The sequence below is a fragment of the Mustela erminea genome, chromosome 5, assembly GCF_009829155.1.
Source record: "Mustela erminea isolate mMusErm1 chromosome 5, mMusErm1.Pri, whole genome shotgun sequence".
NCBI classification, from domain to species: Eukaryota; Metazoa; Chordata; class Mammalia; order Carnivora; family Mustelidae; genus Mustela; species Mustela erminea.
Window position 1 is genome coordinate 28,530,786 of NC_045618.1, and position 20,689 is coordinate 28,551,474.

Below are 20,689 nucleotides of genomic sequence, written 5' to 3' on the forward strand. Positions count from 1 at the left end.
GCCTCTCTGCCTACTTGTGATTTTTCTCTCTGTCAAATAAATAAAATCTTTAAAAAAAAAAAAAAAAAAAAAGAAAGACTTCAGAATACTAAGTGGCTCTGAATGACCCAAAGGAATGTTGAAAAGTAAAACCCTATACTTCACAGAGAAAAAAACCATATAACTTCCAGGAAAAAAAAAAAATAGAGGAAAAGAAGAACCAGACATCAGGCTTTTCACTGGTGTTACAATAAATATTAGAAGATAAAAGTATAAAGAACCTAGAAGAGACTGAGTTATGAAGTCAATGTCTAGTTCCACTGGGACAGGTACCATATCCTTTGCCACTGGATCCTCAGCACCTCTATAGAGTACTTTGCAAAGAGTCAGATGGATAGGTGTTCAATGAATAATTAAAACAGACACCAAAGACACCAAGTATTCAAGGAACACTCTCCATGCACAGTCCCAGAAATCCTTTCTAGAAATAAAAATAGAGACGTCATTGAGGGATACATTTTCAGAGGTAGGAAGCAACCAAGGAATATAAGATACAGCAATAAGCAAAGACATAATAACACCAATGGTTAAGTTTAAGCAATTGCTGAAAATTGAGCTGAGAAGTCACAAGCCATATCATAAAGAGTGAAAAACTAAAAATAACCAAAAGTCCACCTCAGAAGGTCAAAAACTTTTTCTAAAGAACTCTTAGTTTTAAGAAGAAATTGACCCTCATGCTCCAGTAAACCAACTTCTATGTTATGTGCCCAGAAAAATGCTCACATAGGTATCCCACAAAACTGGAGAAAAATGGTCATGGTAGCATACATATGCTTTTTTTTTTTCTTTTTTCTTTTTTTAAAGATAGATTTATTTCTTTCAGCAAGAGAATGAGAGAGATCACAAGCAAAAACCGAGAGAAACAGAGATAAAGGGAGAGAGAGAATGTCAACCCAACTCCGCTCTGAGCACAGAGGCTGACATGGGGCTCAACCTCACAACCATGAAATCAAGACCTGAGCCAAAACCAAGACGCTTAACCAAAGGCACCAATGAGGCGCCCCACACTGTTCCTAATAGCAAACTCAAATGGAGGAATCTGTTATGGTAGGTTCAAAGAATGGAATACATATAGCAATGAAAAGAACTATAGCCACACATATGAATAAATTTAACATGCAATTGTTAAGCAAAAGACAAAGAACACACATATAGTATGACTCTTAATATGAAGCTTAAAAACGGTCAACACTAAATCATATTGTTGAGAAATGCAAATAAATATGTTAATAACAAGGGAAAAGGAAAAGTTTAGCATAGAAAGAAATGATTATCTAGAAGGCACGTCCAAAAGGTTTCCAGTGCTAACAATATTCTGTTTCTTCACTTGGGTCAGGGCTGGGTGATAATTCCCAGGTATTCACTGTAACTACTTATTACACTAATGTTCATATATTTTCAACACCTATACAACTTCTTGTGAAATATAACAAAATAATACGAACAAAATATGGATGGAATCAAATCACAGGATATACAAACTATTTAGAAAATAAATATACTAAATCTTAAAACCTATGCAATGAAGTTAAACAGCACACAGAAGGAAACGTATACCTCTCACATGTTTGTTAAAGCAATTTATCACAGTGGTCCAATAAACTACAAAAGCAAAAGAAAAAAAAGGTTAAGACTCACACAAAAATGAAAAAGAAAATTAGATTTAAAAAAATAAAAGGACTAGTTTCTATCAAAAGGCCAATATAAATCAGACAAGCTTCTGACAAGTAATCATGACAAAGAAAACAACTTGAGAAATGAAAAGAGCTTCATAGCCATAGGTTCAAAAGTACAGATGAAGTGATTTTTTTTGTTTGTTTTTTTTAAGAATCTAAAACTACTAAAATTGAGAAATGCGAAAAATGAAGACTAATACTTGGAAAAAGAGAAAAATGGATCAGGCTCAGATTTTATTTAAACCATGGTTTCTCAACCTTGGAAGTACTGCTATTTCGGGCTAGATAATTCTTTGTCATGCAGGACTCACTGGACATTGTAGGACATTTAGTAACATCCCTTCTACCCACAAAATGCCCATAGCATTCCCGCCAGCCAGCTGTGACAGCCAAAATTATCTCCAGATATTTCCAGATGTCTCCTGAGAGGCAAAACTGGACCCAGCTGTAATTTTACTTAAACTGTCCTAGACTTTGGGGGCACTTGGGTGGCTCAGTCGGTTAAGTATCTGCCTTTGGCTCAGGTCATGATCCCAGGGTCCCAGAATTGAGTCCTGCAGAGGGCTCCCTGCTCAGCAGGGAGTCTGTTTCTCCTTCTCCCCCTACCCCCTGCTTGTGGTCTCTCTAGCTCTCTCTCAATAAATACAATCTTTAAAAATAAATAAACTGCCCTAGACTTTAGGAAAAAAAATACACAATTTTACCAAGTCATTTTAGGAGACTACTAACTCTGACACTGAAATGAAACAAGAGCCTAAAAGGAAATAAGCAAGCAAATCAAACTACATTACAATCTCGCTTAAAGTAGAAAAAGCCAAAAATAAAGTATTATGATATCCATTGTGTCCCTGCAGCTACCACCTATGCAGGTGCTCAGTATTTATTATGAATATAAGAATGAATTCACAATTAGCAATTTTTTCATGTAATTCAAATTATGTCTCTACACATGCACAATTATGAAAAACAAGGTAGATCTACACACACCATGTCCATGATATATAATTGAGAAACACAAGCTGCAGACATCCCAGAGCGGGCAAATTGAACATAGTGTATATATACGCTTCTCCCATCTTCTCTCTTTCCTGAAGCTCCATTAGAATTATAGTGAATAAACACTATACAACACACAATGATAATAAAAAAAGGAAATAAGGCTACCAGCAGAAAAGACAATTCATGCATGCTAGTAAATGCCACTAAATGGAAGAATGGTAATTAATAGAGCAAATAAGTAAAGTAGGTTAGGGGATTATAGGAGAGTAATTTGTCTCCTAGCACCCTGGAGAGCCTCTAGACTCTAAGACACTGGGTACACTAGACAGCAGGAATACTGGATAGAATTGAAAACAGATCAACCAAAAGCCTGTACACAGAACACATCCAGTCCCCAAAATACAGTGTTCAACCTTCATCCTTTTAAGATTTTGTTTTATTTGTCAGAAAGAGATGGGGGGGGGGGGGAAGAGAAGGAGCACAAGCAGGGGGATCAGCAAGCCGAGGGAGAAGCAGGCTCCCACTGAGCAAGGAGCCCAACATGGGACTCGATCCCAGGACCCTAGGATCATGACCCAAGCCAAAGGCAGATGGTTAACTGACTAAGCCACCCAGGTGTCCCTCTGCCCCCTGTTCTTAAGCAGAAACCAGGCTGAGACATCTACCTCAAGCAGGAGATTAGAAAATTTCATGTCCAAAGAAACCAAGTAGTTCCAGCTCCCATTTTTTATTACACGGGAAAATAGAAACTGGGGGGTGGGGGTTGGAAGTCAGCTTAAATTCCTCTTAAAAGCTATCAGTTGGCAAGTCTTGGCCACAAAGAACTCTCAATTATCTTTTTAGTACCTTGCTCAAATATGAGTAAGAAAGGAAGAAAAAAATAAAAATATGAATAACATAGAATTGATATTTGAGGAACAGTTTCAAAAAGAAAAACAAGACCAATATAAACAAGGAAAAAAAAAACTTACTGAAGAGAAAATAGAGGGGTACTTGGGTGGCTCAGTCAGTTATGTGCCTGCCTTCAATTCAGGTCATGCCTGCTTCTCCCTCTCTCTCTCTGCCCCTTCACCCTACCTGTGCTCTCTCTCACTCGGTCTCAAATAAATAAAATCTTTAAAAATCTTAAGGACACTTATGATTACATCTATAAATCAAAAACAGAATGCTATGAATAAAGAATAATCAGAACAAGAAAGGGGTCTCAGAATTTATGGGACATCATTGGAGATGACCTTGACCCACATTCCCCAGCATTCATCCCCTTATATGGTCCCTCCCAAAGTCAATCTGGGCTGGCCCCATGACTTGCTTTAACCAGTAAATGTGGCAGAAAGGACACTGAGCCAGGTACAGATCTAAGTCTTAAGAACCCCTGGCGGCTTCTACTTTTGTGCTCTTGGCAGCCAAAAATTAAGAATCTGGCCTAACTTTTGGAAGAAGGAGAAGCCACAAAAAGAGGTCCATCCAAGAAGAAGATGAGATGCCAGGGGAAAAGTGCAGAGTAAATAAGCATTTTGCACATCGTGGTGCAGCCACTATCTGAATGTGCAGTGAGCCCAGCAAGAAAAAACAAAACAAAACTGTCCAGCTAAGCCTAACCAGCCCACACAATTGTGAGAAATACAATAAATTAAGTTTGGGGTAAGTGGTTAAGCAGCAGTAAATAATCAAAACACAACCAAAAAAGTTATGCTCTCCAATTTTTAAAAATTGAAGGAAAAACTTCCAGAATTTGAAATTAAAAAAGAGAATATGGAGATAGTATAAAAGATACAATGGCTCCAGCAAAGGAGGTCTAAAAGACAATTAGGAGGCATTCTAAAAATGAACAAATAAAGAAAATGGAAAGGAGGGAGTTTTCACAGAAAAAAAAAAAAAATACAAGAACACTTACCTGAGGAGAAAGATAAAGGAGCCCACATTTGAAATGACCCATCCATACTGAGAGTCCAGCAACAATGAAAAACACAAAAATCCACAACTAAAAACACACCATTGTGATATCTGAGAACACCAAGACAAACTCTTTAAAGTGTCCCAAGTCACACACAGATGAGTAAGACTTAGAATGCATCAGGCTTAAACAACACCACTGGCTAAAGGACAGCAGCACAGTCTTTGAAATTCTGAGGGAAAATTATTTTCAACCCAGAATTATATATTCAATCTGTCAATCAAATGCAACAGTGAAATATAATAACAATTAACATTTATTGGGCATTTACTATAATCCATGCATTGCTCTAAATGACTTACATGTACTAACTCATTTAATCTTCACAGCTCCTCCCCAAATATAGGTACTACTGTTTCCTCCACTTTACAAACAAGAAACTGATGCACATAGTACTTGGGTAATTACCACAAGGTCATACAACTAATAAGCAGCAGAACAAGATTCAAAAGTATGGTGGTCTGGTCATATTTTTAGATGTTAGAACTGAGAAAATGTACTATTCCACACTAGAATTTTACATGAGGATGTACACAGGCAAAATGAGAAAGGGTAAGCAAGAAAGAGGACATGAGATCAGGTAACAACAGATCCACACTAGCAGAGGAGAAAAAATCTCAAGGTAACACCTACACAGCCAGTCCAGAGACAACCTGCCAAGACTGGTGCAAAAGAACCACAGGAAGACCACAGAAGAGGCAAGAGCTCACAGAAAAGGTACAGAACATCACTTTTTAAACTAAGGATTATTATAAAAAGGAGGACACTGCAAAACAAAGAATTCTACAAGAAACATCACAATAGAAAATGCTACACTACAAAGTCCTAATAATAAACAATGATTATTCATATGACTAAGTATAATGGTGTTTTAAGATGGGAGAGGGGGGAAGGTGGGTTGTATAAGAGCTAAATCCTTATTTATAGCACAAAGTCCATAAATTATGCCCTAAATAGGTAAAGCTGGAAATCACAAAGTTAGACGTGGTGGTGAGCTAGTGGGCACTTCTGCTGCTAAAGGAAGTAACATTTGGGTTAAGCCTTAAGAAATCCAGATAGGCTTAAAAGGAGATGACATTCCAGGTGAAGGTAAATGAATAAGCAAAGAGAAACAATTGAAGGAACAGTTATGGAAATCAGGAATGTCAACAACAAAAAGGTGGTAGTGGGGAGGGAGGCAGTTGTTTCCCTGTCATAGTAAATACCAGCAGCTCCAAAGAGTAAATAGGTTATTTTTAGTATCTAAATAAAACAAACAATCCAACAAGACTAAACTTCTAAATAAGAAGGAAAATCATCCTAGTTTTTACTTTTGCTTGAGACAATTTATTTTAGCTCTTGAACACTAGAGAATTTTTACTTTACCTGACCCGTGGGTATTGGTTGATCTAGCATCTCAACATCCAGGTGCTTAGGAAGGTTATATAATCTGCAGAGTTCACATATCAACCACTTCAATTGCTGACGAAGCTACAAAACACATTTCAGTAAATAAGCATTATGTTAAAGAGCCCTTAGAAGACATGAATAATGCTATGACTACTGTAACCAATCCAGTAGGAAATGAAAAAAGTTTGTTAATGCTCAATTACAGCCTACAGATAAAATAACAGTCTTTAAGAAATATTTTTAGGGGCTGCTAGTATAAGAAAGTCACTATGGCTTGAGTACAATCCCTATAACTAATACCTAGCAGAATGACAATAAAAAGGCTGAGGAAGGAGAGCTCCAGACATTGTCGAATTTTCAGTTGCCAACTCCTTTTCTTAGGAAACTTATGACTTCAGACAAGAATACATTTACATTAATGAGACGACAAAAAAATACAGGCAGTGTTGTTACACGAGTTATAAAATTATACATTCCAGTCATTCATTTAAAAGTAAGAGGCAAACGTGGTCTAATAGACATACTCCTGGAATCTAAAAGACCTTGGATACAGCAACTAATTCCCTGAGTTTGAGGGCCCCCATCTGTAAACTAAGGAAATTAAAAACTTCTTATAATGGTAAAGATAAGATGAAACCTGTGAAAAGAGTTGGCACTTGTAGGTTCTTCAGCATCTGCCCAAATGTTAAAAAAAAAAAAAAGTGAAAAAAGCACTAAGAAAACTGAAAGGAGTAATTCATTAAGTTCCCATTTTTACAACCAAATTGTTTTGTAAGCATATTTACTTTAAGCAAAGAATCAAGGTAAGTTATGTTCACGAGCATGTTTTTTACTGTTGAAAAAAAAAAAAAGCTGTTTTCAATGTATGTGTTTAGGAATTACGCTTTCAGAACAATGTTCAATACTTAGTAGACCTTACCCAGAACTAATAAGGTAACTTACTTCACCTGGTCAGGGACAGTTTCCCAGATGTCTCTGATCAGGAAAAGAGATGAAAAAGCAGGTTTACGGAGGACTAAGAAAACAGAAACAGAGTTAGAATGGGTAAAAAGAAAACAGTAAGACTTTCCAAAGTAGCCAAAAGAACAAGCAGAAATTAGGAAAGCTGAGCAGTAAATCAGGATTTAAAAAATCCTCAAGCTTAAAAGGCACCATGGATCTACCCCTCCAATAAGCTCTGTTTTGTTTCAAGAATATAATGAAGATGACAAATGGTGACCTGGACACAGACCCAGACACTCCAACCCATGACAAAGGAAGAGCCATGGGAATGCTGCAGCAGAGGCAGCACGTGGCAAAGTCAGACCAAGCGACAAGAAAAATAGGGTTGTATAGCTTTCCAGGAATTTCAACTCTACGCTCCCTCTTCCCCAAAAGCATTTAAAGGGTAGAAGAAACTAAGATAGTGGGAAAAGATTTAAGAAATATCTAGAAGGTAGATGGATAGGTATTAGAAACTTACTAGGTCTGGAGAAGGGAGGTGTCAGGAAATAAAGGTATAAAAAAGAACTTTTAGTTCCCTAGTTCAGCCATGGGTGACAAGCTTCATTATTTCATCTTGTCCCACTCACAATCACAGAGAATTACTGAAGAGAAACTGGCGTGCTGGAGTGCCACAAGGTAGGGAAGGTTAAATTTAGATATAATCATTTTGAACAGCCATGGCACATCCAAATGAGAGTCCCTGGATCTACAGGATACATGTATGTATCCTGTAGATGTAGATGTATGCATTTGAAACTCAGGGGATATATTTTAGCTAAAGAAACAGATTTAGGAATCCCTGGATATAAACCATGATTTAAGTAATAGTAGTAAAAGAGATTTCTCAGAGAAAGCATGGAATGAAAAGAGGCAGACTAAGGGACAAGAGCTCAGGGAAGACCTCAGGGTTAGGAAGAGATAAAAACAGGAGACAATAACCTGATGGAAGTTCTCCTAAGATTATTAGTTTCCAGAGGATGAGGACAGGACTTGACTTTTGTACCCATCACTTATTACAGAGCTTGGCATAGAAGCCAGTAAATTAGAAAAATAAAATAAAATAACAAACTTCTCTCTGTTTCTCTAATAACAGCACAGGTGTACCTTCTGTACAGACCCAGAAGGAGAATGTATGCATTTAAAAAAAAAACAGATACGGATTTTTTTTTTTTAATTTTTACAGCAGGGGCCAGATTATAAACAATATTCTATGCCTTGCCTTTTCACTTGCATATCTTGGAAAGTTATATACATTCTTATGAAAAGATCAGTGGCATTCTTTTTAACTACAATGTAATATTCTATCATAAAACTATTCTATACACAGTAGTTTTTATTTAACCTGCTTTTGATTAGAGACTTTAGGTAGTAAATGTCTGTTAAGTGGAGGAATATTTCAACAAGGGAATAATCACCACTATCAAACTCTTGCAGAGAGGTCAATTTTAGGGTTAAAAAAGGATTCCTTGGATTTGGCAACTAGACATAAAAAATTTAAGTGCAACAATGAAAGCAGGATCCAGATTATAATGAATTAAGTAAAGCAAAGGTGAGGAAATACAACTTATTCTGTCAAGAAATTAGGTGATAGAATAACTGGCAGAGACTATAAGAATACAGGGTAATCTGGTTTTCTTCTTTTATGTAAATATATTAATTTTTTAAAAATAAAATGAGACCCAATTTTATGTCCTATGTCATTTCATTTTAAGAGCATTTTTTGATGAAAAATATTAGACACTGAAAAATAACCCAGTCAATTCTACTATTACAAAACTTTTACCTTTAGATCTTTTTAGAATTAACCTCCTAAAAGGAGACAGCAGTAAGACAGCCATCTTTTTTAAGAGGGCCATCTTTTCCTGTCCTGTCACTCCTCTGCTGGAAATGTGAATCTGTCTAGCTTTTTATTTTTACCTCTAACCTTCATGGCTCTCCAGACCAACCTCTACTCTTAAAATACTCCTCAAACAGATTTCTTCTGTTGTTAGATTCTAACTTCCCAGATGGTCAGTTCTCCCAATGATATTTATAGAATAATCCACTCTTTCTTTATAGAGTATTTTAACTTATTCTGAATTCTCAATAGCATGACTTTGTTTTTAAACTTCTATTATCTTTACCTGTCCAGTCCAGTACCAGTACATAATATTTTTATTTAATATCTAATTGGACAAGTCTCTCATTACTTTTTTCAACTTTTTTTTATTATTACTTTTTAAAACCAACTTTAGCGTCATTTTGTCAAGCTCCAAAAATAAGACTGTTGGGATTAACTGCATTCAATTTATAAACTAACATAACACTACGAAGGTAACAGACATGTTTGTAATATGGAGTCTGCCATCTAGGAATACAGTAGTCAAATCTTCCATTCTAGCTTAATTTTAAAGAAGGATATGAAACTATACAGAATACAACCTCAACTATTTAAACATATTAGAGTCCATGTATTTTACTAGCAAGGGAAAAAATACTGATAGAAAATAACTACCATGTCAATAGTGGTTATATCAGGCAAAAATATTATTTCCCTTTATTTTACTAAGTACTCTCACAGTAGTTGCTTAGTTTTATCATCAAAGAAAAAAGATTTCTAAAATTTTTTTATAAAATGGAAAGTTATACTTCTTCATATATTAAAAAAACAAAAAACAAAAAAAACACACATTTTCTTTGTATACCTATGGTTAGTTATTACTGCAGTTACAGACTTGTGAGAGAGAAACCCGTTCCTTACCACAAGCATTGATGTCATTCTAGCATTATTTCCCCTCACATCCATCTCAGTCTTTTTTTCTTTTTCTATCTTCAACCTTGGCTAGTGTTCCCTACTAAAAATGTCTGGTAGGTTTAAAGTGAGAATTCGTTGAAAAGAGACGACCTAACTCCTCATCTAAATTAAGGTTTAGCATACGGGGAATAAAGATAAATAAGGTAGTACAGAATTCAAGGCAAAAATCAGACAAAACTGGTCTTGAGCTCCTTTAAGATTATCAAATAATCATTAGTTAGGCTTTTTTATATCATATTACCTCTCAACACTTAAGTTCTACATACAATGTGGGGGATGGGGGATAGTAGGTTGGGTTGTTTTCTCACCGAATTGTTGTTCTTAGTATCTTCTAGACGTTCCAGCACTGATGTCAGATTTGGGTCATCAGAGTCCACAAACCATATTGGTGAAGAAGATGGGTAAGATTCCTGTTACAGAGACACCTATGTTAAACATATTTACATATGGACTAATCTGGAAATGCAAGTTAACATACCATCAAATGACAAGATGACAACGGATTTAAGTAAAATATATCAGGGTGAAGAAAAGCAACCCATTAAAATCTAGGCATGGAGAAAAGTTGTTCTTTTTTTTTCTAGATTTTTTTTTTTTTAAACAGTGTATGATGTAATTTTACCTGCTCCATGTTACACAATTTATACATTTAAAAATCAAGCAAAAAAAAAAAAAAGTAGTTTATCCAATAAGTAGTAGCATTTTAAAATAGAAGAGAAACACTGCAAAAGTTAGGTTTTATCACAAGCTGGGGAAAAAAAAAAAATGGTACTCAAGTACCAGGAAAGATGTGCTTCCTTCCTTTACAAAGAAGGGTCAATCATGGCCTGGATAAATCCCTCAAAAATAAAAGCAAAAAAATTAAAACAACCACCTCACAACCTTGAAGTATAATTTATAAATTTAAACCATACCACCTTTGCCTTTTAATATAATAAAGCTACATTTCTAAACTTTATCTAGATGAGATCTACCTCAATTTTTAAAGGTGAAGCAAAGGAGTATAATTTAGGCATATATTTTTAAATCCTTACAAATGCTAAAATGATTTTTTAAAAATCTTCTTACTCCCTATACTCCCTGTTCTAAGTAATTACAGAAGTTACTTTGAGATTTTTCTCCATTAGAAAATTGCCCCCTGCAAAATCAATCCCATTAAATTTTGCCTTTTTCCTAATAATTTCCAACCCTTCTCAAATTGTAGGGAGGGATGTAGTTTCTAAAGGAAAAGATTCCTTAACTGAGATTAGGATTATTTCTTCAATATCGCTGGTGTTAGAAGTCAGAACAAACAGCCATATAGTGACCATATGGTATATACAGGTTTCACTCGCCACAGAAGCTGGGCTTTGGAAAGAGGCATCCTCCTTGTACAGCCACTATCTGCGTGCTACACCTCAGGGGTCAATGATGTTCCTGAACACTGTGATGGGCAACCTCTAAAATGGTCCCAAGCATCCTAACCTGGTATTCACTGCCTTGTATAATTCTCTCCCCAGACTCACTTCTAACAGACAAAAACAGTCAATGATGGGATGTGACTCCTAAGATTAGGTTACAAAAAGATAAGAACTTCTAGGGGCTCACGGGTGGCTCAGTGGTTTTAAAGCCTCTGCCTTCGGCTCAGGTCATGATCCCAGGGTCCTGGGATGCAGCCTCACATCAGGCTCTCTGCTCAGCAGGGAGCCTGCTCCCCCCCCCCCACCTCTCTGCCTACTTGTGATCCATCTGTCAAACAAATAAATAAAATCTTAAAAAAAAAAAAAAGATAATAACTTCTTTGTTGCTCACCCTCTCCTGCTCTTTCATTCATCTTACCCCCACCCCCTCATTGAAGCCATCTCCCTATGGAGAAGCCCACAGCTACGTGGCAAGAGATGGAGAGAGGCCTCTGACCACCTGCCACCCTCAGACAGGAGGCCTGTAATACCAAAACTACACGAATGAGGATGGAGGAAGATTCTCTCCCAGTTTCACTTTTTGATGACTGTAGCACTAGTCAACATCTTTACTGCCTGGTGAGAGTCGCAGAGCCAAGGAACCCTGGTAAGCCATGCACAGATTCCTGACCAACAGAAACTGTGAGATAATGTTGCTGTTCTAAGCTACTACATTTGTTATAGAGCAATATACAACTAATTCAAACCCCATAAAATACTAGTATTTTATTCGATCGCAAACTGAGTACTCTCAAGAAATGCTATAGTCACATATTTTTAAAAGCAAAATTACATGTGTTGATTTTTAAAGGTTAACAGAAAAAAGCCTTACATGCTTTACTATTAATAGACATTTACTCTCTACTGTTTTCTATTATAGATTAGGAAAAAGTCATTATTATTATATATTAGCTGCCAAATAATTAGGTTCTGGTTATGGAAAAACAATTTTGAAGAAACACAGTATTAAAGAAGCATTGCTTTGAGAACTATAATCTCAATTACAATATAGCTGCCAAAGAAACTTTCTTTGAAGCACTTCACCAAATGTTTTTTAAAGAACAACAACAATTAAAAAAAAAAAAACTGTACTGAAGGACATCATTAGGTCTATTCAATAATAGTTTATTTTGTAGTCTCATTCCTCTACTTTTCAGTGTGTCCCAAACCTATTCACAGACTAAACGAAAAACTATCTTCAAAACCAATCCTGTTCTTAAGGAAAACTATTTATCAAGTATTGCATTTTCTTCTTCAAATTCTTCAGCCTAGTTTGGGAACATACCATCTAGACCCTAGTTCCAAAAAACAAAAGAGAACAATGGAACTAGACGGTATTATGCTTAGCGAAATGAGTCAATCGGAGAAAGACAACTATCATATGATCTCCCTGATATGAGGAAGTGGAGATGCAACGTGGGGGGCTTGAGGGGTAGGAAAAGAATAAATGCAACAAGATGGGATTGAGAGGGAGACAAACCATAAGACCCTTGATGTCACAAAACAAACTGGGGGGGGGGTACGGGGGAGGGGGGTAGGGAGAGGGTGGTGGGGTTATAGACATTGGGGAAAACTCAACACCCAAAGAACAAATAATCCAAACAAGAAATGGGCAGAAGACATAAAGAGAAATCCAGATGGCCAACAGACACATGAAAAAGTGTTCTGCATCACTCGGCATCAGGGAAATACAAATCAAAACCACAATGAGATACCATCTCACACCAGTCAGAATGGCCAAAATTAACAAGTCAGAAACGAGAGATGCAGGCAAGGATGCAGAGAAAGGGGAACCCTCCTACACTGTTGGTGGGAATGCAAGCTGCATTCTTGCACTCTAGAAAACAGCATGGAATTTCCTCAAAAAGTTGAAAACAGAGCTATCCTATGACCCAGCAATTGCACTACTGGGTATTTACCATAAATATATAAATGTAGTGATCTAAAGGGGCACGTGCACCTAAATGTTTACAGCAGCAATGTCCACAGTAACCAAATTATGGAAAGAACCTAGATGTCCATCAACAGATGAATGGATAAAGAAGATGTGGTATATATATACAATGGAATACTATGCAGCCATCAAAAGAAATGAAATCTTGCCATTTGCAACGACGTGGATGGAACTAGAGGGTATTATACTGATCAAAATAAGTCAATCAGAGAAAGACAACTATCATATGATCTCTCTGATACGAGGAATTTGAGAGGCAGGGTTGGGGGGTGGACATGGGGGGTAGGGAAGGAAAAAATGAAACAAGATGGGATCGGGAGGGAGACAAACCATAAAAGACTCTTAATCTCACAAAACTGAGGATTGCTGGGGGGTTGGAGGGGTAGAGATAGGGTGGTTGGGTTATGGACATTGGGGAGGGTATGTGCTATGGTGAGTGCTGTGAAATGTGTAAGCCTGATGATTCACAGACCTGTACCCCTGGGGCAAATAATACATTTTATGTTAATAAAAATAAATTTTAAAAAAAGCTCCTTGGCCCTTAGCACACTTTTTTTTCGGGGGGGGGGGCAGATTTATTTTACAGGGGGTAAGGGGCAGAGAGAGAATCAGTTTTAAGCAGACCCTATGCTGAGCGTGGGCTCATTCTCACACACTGAGATCAGGGCCTGAGCCAAACTAAGAGTCAGATGCTTAAGCAACTGGGTCACCCAGGTGCCCCTCAATTTTAAACAGTATAAAAGTTTTGACTCCAAAAGTTTTAGAATAGCTGCCTTCTCTACACCTTCCATAGCCCGGCCCAGAATGTCTTCCTTGGAAGAAACATCCCTTCACCATTATATATTAACCTACGTGGTTCCATTGGAACTAGCTTCCCTAATTCCTTCCCATCTTTCTATATCTGTCCCTTGACCCAAACCTTGGTCACAGGTCTCTATAAGCCCATTCCACTCCTGGTGATTAGCTGTCTGATGGGCTCAGCCAGACAAATCTAGGTCTTCTCTAGGACTAAAATTCTCCTTCTGGGAGCTCCCAAGTCATAAGGCCAGCCTGGGGTGGTCAGTTATTTCTCTTGCCAAAACAGAGAGGGTTTATGTAAACAAATTGTTTTCTAGAGGGTGACAGATATTTGTATTTCTGCCATGACTGTGAGAACACCCATTTCACTGCACACGTGCTAACATTTTTACCAATCTGTTCAATAAAAGCTTTTACCTGGAAGAAAAAAAGTTCCTATACAATGTAAATCATTATAGCTCCAGAAACCAATTCATCAATAAGAACGGGAGGCCATCACTTCTAGAAAGTTTCAAAGGACATAACCTATATGCATAAGGATTTAGCTCTAGCTGTTAATGTCCAAAGGATTATTTAAAATTTAAAAAAAAAAAAGAGTCTTATTCAGAAATAACTTTGTGTCTATTTTCTCCACAAATCCACTAAGACACCAATGTGTGGATCTGTATCAAGCACCAGTCAGCAGAACTGCCTACCAGAATGCTCAGTCTCTATTTTTCCAAATAATAGAACGTGGTCATCTCCAAGGACTTCATCACTGTATGAATACAGATGCATGCAACATTTTTGTTCAAGGTTCAGAAATATAACAGTTGTAATTCTTCCAGAGTGTTGTTCAGTAAATGTGGGGAGGAAAATGAGACTGACAGAATCTAAATGCTCTGACATTCATTCATTTTAAGATTTACTTGTTGTTAGAGAGCGGGCATGCAGGCACCCAGGTGTGAGATGCAGAAGAAGCAAAGGGAGAGAATCTTCAAGCAGACTCCCCGCTGAGTGCAGAGCTTAACTGGCTGAGCCACCCAGGCGCCCCTAAATGCTCCGATATTGGGGTAAAAAAAAAAAGCTACCAAAAGAGATTGCTCCCCGCTAATCATTTTGCAAGTAAACAACTAAGTAACATTATCAGACCCCCACAGAAGCAGAATGAAAAATCAAAACATCCTTCTAGTTAAACTGAGGCAGAGAAAAAAAAGGTGCTGAAGAAGATTCAAACCACCTGATCTGCAGAAAACAATGGGAAGTTTCCTTGATTCTCAGTGTACTTTGTCTTTCAGGATAATCTTTTAGAAAGAGAACACAGACTACTGTTACAATGGCTTTGGTAAAGGGGACTCTGCTTCATTACTCTGGCTCTCCAGTAATGCTTTACATTTGTCAATGACTGTTTCAATTCCCAGCCCTCAACTAGCTGACATTTATCTAATACTATCTTTTCCGGGTCTCAGGAAATTTAAAAAACTATATCAAGTTACTAAGACATACACCATTCATAAAATGGAAACCTAAGTCTCCTCTTCATTTAACTGTTCTTTCAAGGATGGGCATAAAAATGGGGGTAGAGGAGGATAGATAGATAATAACGAGGAATTTTACTCTACGTTACAAATTGGTCAGATGAATGAAAACAATGATTCCTCCAGCCTGAAAGGACCACTGACGTGCTTAACATGATGGCTCTGCTATTTCCAAATGATTCTCTGGGTGTACAGTTTGGAAAGGTAATCTGTCCCAGGAAGGCAGAAAAGGTCTCAGGCTCTTTAACCAAGTTGGTTCCTGATTTCTGTTGTATAACCTTGGTGGGGCTACTGTTTATTCAATGTCAAGACTAGTAACATGAAAAATTAAGAAATTAACAGCACTGATTTATTTCTCAGGAAAAGCTGTTAGAAAGAATTTCTATTCTATATTCAGCCACAAATGACACCATCAATTTCATATTTGTAGAGAACATTATTATTTTAAAGAGCTTTCCTTTAAAAGCTTTCATGCAGGACAAAATGTATTATCGACTTTATAGAAAAACACAACAGAAAAAGTGATTTGCTTAAAGTCCCAACTACCAAGTATAGTATAAACCCTTTTCTCTCACCTAAGCTCAAAGCTCTAACATTTATTATTCTGGCTGTTGGTGGTGAGGTGGGGAGGGGAAAGGGGACTCTGATTATGACCAAGAGAAATTTAATTAGCAAAATAAAAAAATGTGCTACCACAAGTAGCCTGGCAAATAGCCACTCATACAAAAGAGTACTGGTTTATGTTACACAAACAATAAAATTAGTACAAAATTTTATCTGTTTACCAGCTAATTTACAAGGTTGGGGGGGGGGGGTGACTGTTCACTCTGAAATACGGATTGCCTACCAAGAATTGCCAGATGTCAAGAAGTGCATATAAGGAGAAATGAAGTTGCCAAGTTATGTTAAATATTTCAAAAGGACTAAAAGGATTGCATATACTAGCTCCAAATAAGGCCACACAGGTTACTAAAACAAGCTGCTTTGCTTTCAGGTGTGAGCATAACTGAATATTAGCAGTAACTGGCAATTAGATCTGTTTGCATGACACTCCTTCATATCATGAGTTCACACAAAACAAATAGTAAAAGACTCCTTCTTGAGGTTGAAAATAGCATTCTGTCCCTTCATATTTAAGATTCGGATAAATTTATATAACAGAAAAAGATTTAGCTCAATTCCCCTGACCTAAAGAGTAAAACGTCTGTTCTGGTTTCTCCTTCTTAAAATGGTCTTTCATATAAAGTTAAATTACATATTTCCTATACAGTGACTTGTTAAATATTTAAAATATTTCTTGATGTTTCCCCTGCACTTTTGACAAACTCTTGGCAGTTAACTTACGCAATAGTTAAGATTTTCGTTCATACAGAATACAGCTAAAATAGAACAAATATTTACTGAGTATTTACTGAATGGAAGATGAAAAGCATGATTAGAGACTATGCTCCCCTGCCATCAAAAAAAAAAAAAAAAAAGGCTTAAAAAAAAGTCTAAAACTATTATAATAGAACATAAGAACAAATAACCAAAGCAGTAAATAGTAAAGATTATAGAAGGGAGGAAGGGGAAATAAATACCAGCAGGAACTGAATAAGACTTCCTAGAAGAGCCTTGAGGATTGATCAGACATGGAAAGACAGACTGGGGTGCGGTAAGGGGCACATTCCATATGGGAAAAACAGATTCAGAAATCTGAAAGAAAAGGGGGGTACAGTATCTTTAAAAGATTATCCAGAAACTGGCATGCATGAGTGTAAGGAAACAATTCATGAGGTGCCCTTTACTCAAATTTAAACTGTGTTAAGTATGCTTCTTGGTGAGCAATGGAAAAGACCCGGCCTGGCATGTAGAAGAGCTCAATAAATGTCTGGGAATAAGGAAAGAAGAGGAAAAATTAAAGAACAGATCAAACATTATTTTTTTTTAAAGAGTTATAACTTTTTAGAGATTAGCAATTCAGAAACACAACGGACAGGTAATCAAACACCGTTTCTTCTTTGCACTTTCCCACTAAGAAAATGGTATCGACACAAGCAAACCACGTGGATTTTATCAAAACACCTACCTATGCTTAAAGAGTCTTATCTTTTAGAGATACTCATGGAAATAGTTATAGTGACAGGTCAGGAACCAGCTTGAAACACTGAGGTGGGGTACAGATGAAATAAGGTGGGCCAAATGTTGATTGTTGTTGAGGCGGACTACATGGAGGTTCTCCACACTATTCGCCTTTTGTATATGTTTGATATTTTCCCATAAAAAATTAATACACACTCATATACACTGAGCATCCACCATGATAATTACCTTCTGATAATACCTGTCATAACTTTGAGGAGTTTCTACTGTAATACCATTATACTAGTCTCTACCACATCCTCCTTTCACTGGGTGTCTCTAATTCATTTCTTGCTTCACTTCCTAATCCAGGTCTTCCCACAGTATTCTGTGTGTAGCTGACTCCTATTGGCCTCCTATACAGATCTTAATGGGGACTCTGCTGGCATTTGAAGTGGGTAATTCTTTGTTCTGGCAGACTGCCACGACCCTACAGCACCTGACCTAACCAAAACCAGACATACATGCATTTCCTAATATCACACACTGTTGAGAATTAACCCTAGTGCTAGATGGCAAACACATTTTTCCAACTTACCTCAATAATTTAGTAGCTCCCCACAGCCTACCAGTTCAGTATTCTATTATGCAAACCACCCCTTCCTTTTCCTGGCCATACCCCAATTTCTACCAGAACAATCACCATACAGGCCAATCCCCTGCATACTCACTACCAATTCCTGTTTCCTATTCTTGGAAAATCTTCTCTTTACCAGTCTATATCCTCAAAATTTGTCCACTCCTAAACGAACCACATTTTCTCAAGCAGTGGTGTCTTTTCTGGATAGCGTTTCCTCTGCCTGAAATGAGCTTCCACTCCCAAGATTCTACTCACCTGTGTGAAAGCCCAATTCCAATGTCAGCCTCCCACCAAAGCCTTCTCTGAAGCACCACCCAACCACCAAACTCAAAATTAACTGCTCTCTTTGGCTTTCATAATGACACCACAGAACTTGGTAACCTTTGGTAATATGAAACTCTTCCCCCAAGATTTAGTTCTGAAGACAGGGATGACTCTGACCCGTTCTGCAAAACCAGTGCCTAAAACAGAACACTTAGATGTTCAATTAATGACTTCTCTCCTCAGTACAGTGCTAGTACTTTTTTCCCCTAAAAATACACAACTGCTCCCCCATATATTCTGGAAATTATTTTAATGTCAATTATTATAACTTCAACCCCTTTCCAAACTCTCGGGTACCAGATCAGGAACACTTTGGGCACTTGAGTAGCCCACTGACTTAACCAAAAGGAGTCAAAGACACCACACTTTTGGTTTGGAGGGAACATAAAACTACCACCTAGACTCCTGCTGTAAGAAGTTTATTCCGCAGTGTGGAACAATACCCTAGGTCAACTTCACCTCAGGAATGGTTTCATCATACACATTTATGAAAAAACTAAACACTTCAAGGCTCGGGTTTTTAACGAGCTTCCAATTGAAAGAGTGAGCTTTTACACTGCCTCCTTTGGTTTTGTGACATAAATTAATCTTTCTGGTATGGAGACCCGGACAAATATCTCCTTTGGGGTGCAGATAATTTTAAAGGCTCACACACAAGAGGGGCTGTGGAAGCAAACACCTGTATCACCACCTGCCCATCCACGTTCAAAGCGCCTTTCGGAAACACGTTCGCGAGGAGCCAAAGCCAGCAAGGAGGGGAGAATTCAAACAGCATCAGAGGCTGCATTCTAAACTTTTTCAATATCAGTTTTTCCTTAAACACAAATTTAAAAACAACTGGGTGAATAAGCAAGAGGAAGGAAACCTCACTGAAGAGTAAGGCGTTAAAACTTGAGGGCCTTCCTAATTCCCAGCCGGGGTTCCAAAGCCAGATACGACATGCCTCGCCGCGGCCGGGGGCAGGTCGGCTGTGGGCAGCCGTGGCGACCTAGCGAGGGCAAGGGCCGCCACGGTCTCCCACACCGAAGCCCGGAGAAGGCGGCTGAGAGGGCCAGCAGCCCCAAACCCAGCCCCGCGGGAGAGCGGAGAAAGGCACCGCCTGCCTCCTCCCACCCGAGCCTCGCGCTAGCAAGGCTGGGCCTGGGCAGGGCCCCAAGCCCAGGAAAGGGGCGGATCCGCCCCGCCCGGGGCCCCGGGAGCCAAGGGGCCCCTACCGGACCGATTCCCTTTTGTCCCGAGACTCGGGCGCCCCTTTCAGCCCTCGTCTGGCTTCGAGGGTCTGAGGCCGGGCGCCTCACCGTGATGTTGCAGTGGAGTGTAAGCGGCGGAGACGGCGAGTGCGGGCTGCCGGGCGGTGCCGGAGGCGGCAGCAGGAACTGGCAATGCAGCTCGTCCAGCTTCCAGCTGACGATGCGGAATCGCTCGTGGTTCTTGTCGAAGATGGACGCCAGGAACTTCAACTCGGCCTTGAGCCCTGACACGGACATCTTCCCCTCATCTCCGGCAGGAGGGGTGCGAAAGGGGAGCCGGGCCCAGAGACGCCGTCACGGCCGCTACCGCCCCACAGGGCCGGCTTGGGGCCGCACTCTCGCGGCTCCGCCTCTCCCCGCCGCCGAGGCCCGCGTCGTATCGCGGCTGAAAAATGGCTAGGGGCACTGAGGCCTCGGCGGGCGGCTGTGCGGCGGCCTGGGCAGCGGCGGGGGCGGCGGCTGCTCTCTTCGTAACCGACTCCGCCGGCAGGAGACCACGGCCCCGCGGCTTAAAAGGGCAACAGCGACGCCGCCCCCGCTACAGCCTGGGAAAGGGCTGCCCCCACCCCGCCCCCATCCCCTCCCCGCCCCGGCGCGCCCCGGTTCCGGCGCGTGCACGCGGCCTGCGCGCGGGCCCGCCTGGCCGCCCCCTCCTCGCCTTGACCCAGCCCTCTTCCGCCCCGCCCATCTGCTTCTTTCCTCGGCCCTCGGACCCGAGGCTCGGGGCGCTTGGCGCCCGGCGGCCTGATCACCTGGAGAATCCGGAGACGCCCTGCGCGCCTCCGCCTCCAAGTCTGAGAGCTGGCCACGTGCGCGGCCTATTGCGCTAGCCACGTCGGCGCGCCTGCGGACGCCGGCCAGTCCCTGG

General features: G+C 39.4%; 1 protein-coding gene across 5 annotated transcripts in view; it reads right to left on the reverse strand.

Annotated features, from left to right (window-relative positions):
- The window catches only part of UBE2Q2 (ubiquitin conjugating enzyme E2 Q2), a 73,685-nt gene extending 53,301 nt beyond the window's left edge, over positions 1-20,384 (reverse strand). Inside the window, exons 1-3 of one of the 5 annotated variants that reach the window (XR_004285632.1) lie at positions 19,870-20,384; positions 10,147-10,248; positions 6,037-6,141 (exon numbers count right to left, since the gene is read on the reverse strand). Coding sequence is in view for 4 of the 5 variants with exons in the window: in XM_032342342.1 (XP_032198233.1) it covers positions 6,037-6,141; positions 10,147-10,248; positions 19,870-20,058 (396 nt within the window). In the remaining variant the exon portion in view is untranslated. The remainder of the gene's footprint in view (positions 1-6,036; positions 6,142-10,146; positions 10,249-19,869) is intronic. The other 4 variants (XM_032342342.1, XM_032342339.1, XM_032342340.1 and 1 more) reach the window with 4 other exon arrangements.
- Between the last annotated feature and the right edge of the window lie 305 nt (positions 20,385-20,689).